Source organism: Malania oleifera, chromosome 2, assembly GCF_029873635.1.
Source record: "Malania oleifera isolate guangnan ecotype guangnan chromosome 2, ASM2987363v1, whole genome shotgun sequence".
Taxonomy (NCBI): domain Eukaryota; kingdom Viridiplantae; phylum Streptophyta; class Magnoliopsida; order Santalales; family Ximeniaceae; genus Malania; species Malania oleifera.
This window is the reverse complement of record NC_080418.1, coordinates 97,551,411-97,560,017: the sequence shown is the minus strand read 5'-3', so window position 1 is coordinate 97,560,017 and position 8,607 is coordinate 97,551,411. Positions and strand designations below refer to the sequence as shown.

The 8,607-nt window shown below is 34.6% G+C and overlaps 1 protein-coding gene across 1 annotated transcript; it reads left to right on the top strand.

Moving 5' to 3' along the window:
- The first annotated feature begins 1,557 nt into the window (after positions 1-1,557).
- Positions 1,558-4,140, top strand: LOC131147950 (uncharacterized). Its single transcript, XM_058097627.1, has 6 exons — positions 1,558-1,813; positions 1,909-1,949; positions 2,053-2,216; positions 2,664-2,754; positions 2,883-3,052; positions 3,337-4,140. The coding sequence occupies exons 1-6, from the start codon at positions 1,761-1,763 to the stop codon at positions 3,886-3,888; spliced, it is 1,071 nt and encodes a 356-aa protein (XP_057953610.1). The 5' UTR covers positions 1,558-1,760; the 3' UTR covers positions 3,889-4,140.
- The last annotated feature ends 4,467 nt before the right edge of the window (positions 4,141-8,607 follow it).

Sequence of the window (8,607 nt, the reverse complement as noted above, 5' to 3'; positions counted from 1 at the left end):
TAACTTAGAGTCATACAAGAATGACTTTTCCTTTTTTGGATTTTTTAGTGTTCCATTTTTTGAGTATTTAGAAAGTAATAACAATAAAATATTAACTAAAGATCAACAACTAGTAATAAAGACATGCAAACAACTTACAATAATTATAAGTACAATACAAAATAAATTTACTTTTATTTTTTATTTTATCAAATAAAAATTTTGATCCAAAGTCCAAATCGAATAAAAATGTTCCATTTTGTTTTGTTTCATTGACTTATTGGTATTTTTTTTTTCAATTTTAGCAATTTGTATTTGGACAACTAATTAATAAGTAATTGTTTACATTAGGAGTTGAGAGAGCAAAATTTTGCCATTAAAAGTAAAATTAATAAACTACAAGGCGAACTTGAAGATGGGAGTTGCATAGATCTCACTCATTTTTAAGATAATCTCAACACAAAGCTACTGAGTCATCATTTAACTTATGTAATGATCTAACTTTAGAGTCCACAATCGCATTGGTCTTGTTTTTTGGTATTTGTTTTACATCATGATCCTCAAGATTACCTAAGTCAATTTTGTTGACACTACAAAAAAAATAAAAATAATTAAAATTATAATTGCATGATCTTAGATCATTCCAAAGATCAAAATACAGAAAAAAAACCAAACAACATAAATGAAAAAAAAATAAAAAGAGAAAGGGTATACAAAATGATCGATACATACTAAATTACATAACATTAAACCGAAGCAAATGGGAATTAGAAGATAAATTTAGAATGAAAACAATTTGAACACCCCTCATATGAAAAAAAAATAAAAAAGAGTAAAAAAAATCCTCACTTTCATAGGTAGTGTAGAGCGGTGTATCCTCAAATCTTGACTGCAAGAAAAGAGAGAGGAACAACTTCTGCTTTCCCATAGCCTATCCACTGATAGATCTCCAAAACTTAGGAAGCTTGGAGAAGATTAAGGAGGGAAGAGTTTGGTTTGCTGGAGCATACAATTGGAAGCTTGATCATGCGTGTCGCATCTTGTACATTGGTGCAAATCCAAGCATTTGGTAAATCTTGTCACGTTCAAACTCCTGGACACCCATGATCATTTACGACTTTACAAATTCAAACAAATTAAGAAGATAAAATAGGGAGAGGAAGCATAAAGTTGGGGTGTTTCGGATTCTGATAGGAAAGTTTCAACTTTCAAACAACTTGTACATAATTGTTGGATGATTAGATGAGTTGTTACATTGGAATTTAGGAGACAGACAAGATTTTAATTTTGTATAAATTAAATATAGGGTAATTTAAAAATTTAAATTTTTGTCAAATAAGACTATCAAATTTTAGACTTGTGGTTGATTTTTGTCAAATAGGACTATTAAATTTTAGGCTTTATGTTTTTATAAGTAATTAAATTATTTTCATATTTAGTTAACATTGTTTTCATATACAATAAATAAAATTTTATTAAAAGTAATTTGGAGAGGAGTATGGTAGCCCTTTTACCAATGAAATAGAAAGATTTACCGTCTAAAGAAGTGAAGGATCCAGAAACTCATTTAACTGTTCAATATTTATTATCATTTATCTTCTCTATTAATAAGTGGGTGAGCCCAAACCCTAGCTCCTGTCGAAGTATTTCTCCTCGGTGCGGGCCTCCGGAACCCGCCGCCACTCGTTTCCTCGGACCTCGGGTTCTCCATCTCATCCCTCCGTCGCCTGTTATTTCCAGTCTGTTCAGCTCGATTTCTCTGATCGAGTAACTCAATAGACATGGGCTCGAAGAAGGGTGAGAATCCCCGATTCGGAGATGGAGCCAGTCCCGGGTTCGTACTCTCTCTCTCTCTCTCTCTCTCTCTCTCTCTCTCTCCAACGAGGCTAATGGCTGACGATCTTTTGTTGTTTGGGGTGTTTGTTGCAGAAAAATTTTCATTGGTGGGCTGGCCAAAGATACATCCCTAGGTGAGCTTCCTTTAGCTACGTCTATTTGCTGTTTTGGTCGGCGATTTCCCGATTTCATACTGATCTGTGTTGTCGATCGAACTTGTGTTGTTGATTGGTTCAGATACTTTCACGAAGTATTTCGCGAAATATGGAGAGATTACAGATTCGGTAATATTGAAAGATCGACAAACTGGTCGGCCTAGGGGTTTTGGGTTTATAACCTATGGTGATCCTTCTGTTGTTGACAAGGTTATTGAAGAAACGCACATTATTAATGGCAAGCAGGTATGCTTCTCTTCCATGCTTTTCTTCTCTTCATCTCTCGCTTTAAATTTTTTTTTATACACTTCTTTCCAGACATGCCGCTCTTGTTTGGTTGCTTAGATTTTTCGGTGCACAAAATTATGGATTTCCAGATATCTTCGGTCAACTAGTTATAAAATTTGATGTTGAAATTTCATTAACTTAATAAGTGATAAATGGGTAAACCTTTAATCAAGTGGGAATGTTGTTAGACTTCTAAAATAAATCTAGTTTTTTACTAGGGGCAGTTCAGTGGTACATATATTCATTGCATGCTTAAGGATGTGCTCCTATGTGTTCTCTTGAAGCAGATCCTTGGCTCATGGCTTTTGTACATATATGATTAGAGGAACTCTTTGCTTATTTTTTTCCACTTATGTCGTCTTCAGTTGAGAATGATTGAATTGTTACTTATTAACTTTCGAGCAGGTTGAGATCAAAAGAACCATTCCAAAAGGTTCTCATGATTTCAAGACTAAGAAAATTTTTGTGGGAGGGATTCCTACTTCAGTCAGTGAAGGTCTGGTATTTAAGTTTTGATTAATATTGGATATTCTCTTATTGATGTTATCTTGTTGTCTTGCCTGTTTCTTTTTCATTGTTGTTAAACTTGTGTGGTTTTTCCTTTACCCTTCAATTCGTGAGTAGATGAGTTCAAAGATTTCTTTTCAAAGCATGGGAAGGTGGTAGAACATGAGATTATACGTGATCATGCAACGAAGCGCTCTCGAGGTTTTGGATTTATTGTATTTGACAGTGAACAGGCGGTTGATAAGATACTGGCTAATGGAAATATGATTGATATGGCTGGTACAAAGGTTAGTCCAAAGCAGTGGTTCTTTATTTTTTCAGATGTACATGGGCATAATTCCATTTTGTATAAACTAGCTGTACAAAATTGTGCTTTGAATTTCCATTGCAATGAGAAAATCCATAATTATTTTTGGGGTTTAGTTTTTCCTATCATTATATGTATGTAGACATTTGTACTTCATAGTACTCATAACCTTTTAGTGGAGTTCATTTCAGGATTATTGCTATTATCTAGTGACTTTCAAAGTTACAGGTGAAATGCCTAGGTTAACTTGCTTCTTTGCTGTAGGTTGAGATCAAGAAGGCTGAGCCAAAGAAACCCTCAAACCCAGCATCTGTTCCTGCATTTGGTAGTGACACTAGGGCGCGTACATACAATGATGGTTTTGGTGGATTTGGCGACACTTATAGTGGTTTTGGTAGTGGTGGATTTGGCCCTCCTTCCTATAGGTCCCTTGAGGGTTTTGGCAGTAGGTTTGGTGATTATGGTGGGTATGGTAGTGGTGGTGGTGGCGGTGGCGGCAGTGGTGTAGGGGGTGCAAGTGAATTTGGTGGTGGTTATGGAGGTTTGGGTGGTAGTGCTTACAGAGGAGAACCCTCCTTTGGCTATTCTAGTCGCTTTGGTTCTTATGCTGGAGGGCTTGGTGGGGGATATGGTGGGAGTGGATTAGGTGCATTTGGTCGTGGTGGTGGCGGCGGTGGCAGCTATGGGAGTTATGGCTCAGGCTCTAGTGGTGGTTATGATGCAAGCCCAGGTGCTGGTTATGGTGGCGCGGGAGGATTTTATGGGAGTAGGGCAGGTTATAGTGGTGGTAGTCGTTACCATCCTTATGCAAGGTAGACATGCATAATCTTTCCTGTAGAAGCAGCATGCAGGGGTGGTCTTATTTTTCATTTATTGCATCTTGTGATTTGGTAGACACAGTCACCAGTGAGGCACTTAATGCAAGGCATCCCCCTCTAGAAGATTGGAACCGTTAGTTTGCCTATTCACCCCTATGCTAGATTGTCATCAATCTTGAGCTTGTGTCTATGTTTGTCAGCTTATTATAGTTAGACTTCTATTTTGTTATAAAATATGGATTAGAAGTAATTTGTAGTGTTGTATGGATTGTGTAGGAGATTATCCTATATGCTTCCTGCATTTGAGGCTTATTGTTCTCTTATTTTGTCAGACTTATGTCAAGTCTAGATTATCTGTTGTGGTTTATACAAATGGCAAATTGTATTGCCACAGCTTATTTTCTTATGGCCAGCTGCAGCATGTCTGGTGTGTGATGGACTTGTGCTGCTATGGCTTTAATAAAATTTGCTGTGGCTATAGGTTACCCCTATTAATATTTGGATTCTACTCTTCGCGGTATAGGCTACTGATGCGCCCAGGTAGTTGTAATCATTTAACCTATTTTGGTGGGTTAGGGTAGTCAACTTGCTTGCAGATATGCCTGTTATCCTTTTGTTTGCTAGTGTAAGCATAGAAAGTATTTGTTGTTGGGAGTTCACTTCGTACAAGTGTAGTACTATGGGTGTAAGTTCATGAAATTACTCTCAAACTTCTAATATTGTGGTGTTGATAGTTTCCCCCAGATAATTGCTTAGTCCTACAGAAAAATTAGTGGACTTGGGTTTGATATTGGTTTACTTGCATTGTTTGGAACATGTTGGTTTGTTATTGATCAACTGTGCAGGAAAATGTTTTCTTGCTGTTGGAAATTCATTGTATTTTGAACAGAGGAATTGGAATCTGAAATGTACAGAATTATAGTTCTTTGATGAGTTTTGGTTCAATGATGAACTTCATTTGGATCTGTTTTTAGTAATTGTTTGGAATTGAAATGACATAATCATCATATTTTGGAACCAGATCAGATATAATCTTTTTGTATTGCATTTTTTTCTGTCTAAGAATCCAGAGTCTGAAACTTGAGTCCCCAGTAAACTTAGAAGTATGGAATTTATGGAATTTTGATAAAATTAAGTATTTTACTTAATGTAATATAGACGTGGAACATTAAAATTGAGGTAAGCCTTCCAACTAAAACGTATAGTTTATTGTCAGGATTATATATAATTTGTTCCCCGACTAATGTATCAAAGTTGTGGTTAAAAGTTGTGTAGGAGAATTTTTGGTCATATTATTATTTTAAATTGCAAGATTGGAATTTAGTGCCCGCTTTAGTTGATTTATGGTATATTCAAGACAGCTTTGTTTTTCTTACTCTGGTCGGACACAGGCTACATTGACGAAGCTGTCCTCTGAACTTGTTAAAATGATACTGCATTAATACCCACGAGTAACCTTCAAAAATCAATAATCTTATAATTGTGAACTTAAAACTGTGTTAATATGACCCTACATCTTTGTAATATTCGAGATAGGAGTGGAAACTGGATTGCTTGCTTGGCCCTCATTTGATTAATATTTGGAATTCTATGAATTGTGTTCGTCGCTTCACGCTGATATTTTTTATCCACTCATTCATCTCACTGTGGATGCGTGGCCAAGTAATGGGGATGCAGGGGGTTGGAGTTGGCTTTAAACATGTTCCTTACGGATCATAGAGTGGAGTGAAATTGGACATGCTACATCCTGTTTGATGAACAACTCATTTTTTATCGAACTCAAAAATGAATGTTAATGTTATCTATAGTGTAAATGCTTTTTGGCCATCTCGTAAACCAGATATCCTTTTTGGTTTTTTCCGAACCTCCCCAAGGGCGTAGTAAGCATGGTTGGTTGCTATGATTGACCAATGATTAGTCGTTAAATGGTATAAATTAATTAACCAATATATTTGTACGTCTTTTGTTATTTTTGATAAATAAATTTTGGAGTTTTAAACTAGGCATTTTGGGAAGGTGATAATGAATCACTGCCATGTAATTGTTTCGTTATTTAATTTAGCTCCTAGCTGGTGCATCTCATGGGGGGAAGTGTACTTTGTGAAAATAAATTGTGGAAAAATTTACTAATTTTGCATTCGAGGATATGGAATTTCAATTTTGAGTTTGGATTGAGGGAGTTATAAAAAAAAAAATTATGTCGGGAGCATGAATTTTAGATTTTAGATGGATTTTGATAAATTCTGTTATGTTTTTATGTTATATTTTATCTAAATTCAAATTCATGATAATTAGTCTTTAATATTTATACTTCTTGAAACTCATTTGTCAGTGTTCCTTTCATTGTTTATGACAATTAAAAGGTGGTGAAAAATCAATTTTCCCTTGTCAAAATAATAGTAAGGTTCATAAATAAATTTATGTTTAATGTATTTTAAATTTATATGATAACTTAGTTTTAATGAAATTTAACTTTTCAAAAATATTGAAGCATGAAATCTAAACTTCAAAATTTGTCATCATGAATTATGAGAAAATTAATAGTTGCTAAAGCTAAAAAATTGTTCTACCATAAAGAAGTTTATGGTATAAATGGTCAGGTGAAAGAATTTCAATTTTTGAAGTTTCAGTTTCAAAAGATGTGAAATTATTGTCGTGTGCTATGGAAGTTAAAATCTTAAGAATTTTAAAAAATGTCATAAATAAATAACACGTCGTTTTAACCTCAATTGGCTCGGCAGGGGTATCTCTTATTGTGCATTGAGCAAGGGTTAATGAAATATCATGGAGCATTTGAGGTTTGATGTAGGGGGCAAGGTTTTATATTATTGGAATCTAATTTGGTATGTATAATTTGATTCCTATTAGTGTATGAAATTGGGTTATTATTGAATTCCAAAATTACTTCCGTGGACTATATATTAACTTCCTTGGCTGGGAGATAGGGATGTACGCGAGATGATGTCTGTAGGGTTATTGTGAGGGAATAGGCCTCTCTTTCCTTAGATTTGTTGGCCCTATAGGTTGGCTAGGCAACTATTAACTTTCTGAGAATTATTCCCAATGGGGGTTGTCGACAGAGTCCATCCTCACTATTATCAGTTGTACATGTTGGACGCAAAATTGGGTTATGAGGTGTTGAAGTCAATAGTTTGTTGGCCTGGGCAGGTCCAAACAGATCTTCTATTAGACTTGTGATAGGTGATGGAGTGTTTCCTTGGTGCTTGTGTGACATCATCGTCGTATGTTTTGGTAAGAAATGACTTGCGTCAATGTCCTATCTTGAGTGCCTTTTGGGATCTTGATTATTGATTATCGTGGAAGATTATGCGGGGAAGCCATAGCTACCTCCTCTTTCTCCTTTTTTCGATTTGTTCATGTAAGCTATGGTGCTCTTTTGCCTTTTTCTTTCGATTTTCAGTAACGTGCGTCTTCCTCCTCCTTTCCTCGTTTTCTCATCCCTCTCCCCCCCTTTCCTTACTTGGTGGTATTACCACTAATATGTTCAAGAGTGTTCTAATCAAACTATTTCTTTGAAATAGTATATATCAAATTTCAATAATAAATCAGGATTTTAAAGATGCTGCAAATATTTAAATCAATTTAAAATATTTTTTTCAAGGAAATAGGCTCAAGAGTTGTTTGAAAAAAATAATAGCTTGTTTAAAATATTTGCACAACAAAATATAGATATTGAAATCTTGCAATACCTATGCAAGAATCCTTAAGCTTTTGAGGTTATCCCATTACAAGATTTATTATATTCAAATCAGTGGGATAAACTTTGCTAAACTCCCTTAGTGGTTGCCTCAAATTTTGACTATGGAAGGATGTCTTTAAGTAAACACTAGTTAGAACAGGGACTAATGATCATTAGTGCTTAAGTCTAGAGTGATGACTAAGCTATGGTTAAAGCTTCTATATTAAAAAATGAGTTTAGGTTTAAATAATATATATCAAGATGGATTCCCTAAAGCTCAAATATGTGCAATGGACAAGATATGCTTAACTTAAGATTTGTATATTCAAGTATGAATTAAGCATTGAGAATAATATGCCAGGCACAATTGCTTTGTCTATTTGGAAGTGAATTTTTATTCAAGCAGCCAATAATTTCATATTTCAACTAATGAATATATGCATTAAGTTCATATTGGTTATACTTGGATTTGCAGATTGACTTGATTTTTCAAGATACTCAGTATGTAAAATTTTAAATGGTGGACATATACTAAGTTTTTACATTTTTAGTCCGAACCACTTCCTAAGCCATTAGTCAGCACTACCCCCTATAGCTAATCCTAAATGCTAAGGAAGAATTATGTGATCATGTAATTCCTGTTTGAGTAAATTCTTCCTTGATTTTCAGGGGGTTTGTTTTCTTAACAACCCATACCATTTTTCTATCTTTTATTCTCGATGGGTTAGGAGTTGGTGATTCTTTGACTTTCTATATTTATTTGGGTTTCACACCTTTTCTTTTAAATGGACAATCAAATTTTAAGTGCGTCTTCTTTTTACACAAGACACATGGGGTATGACTGTATGGATTGGAGGATGTACTAGCATAATGTTTTGATTCTTTTACAAAGTACCCCATGTATAGGTTCTTCTTTTTTCTAGTTTCATTCCATTAAAACCTATACCTTTCTTATCTAAGATCATCTTTTGTGAATCGAAGAGTTTGTCAAAATTTTCTTTACCTTTAGTGAATGTA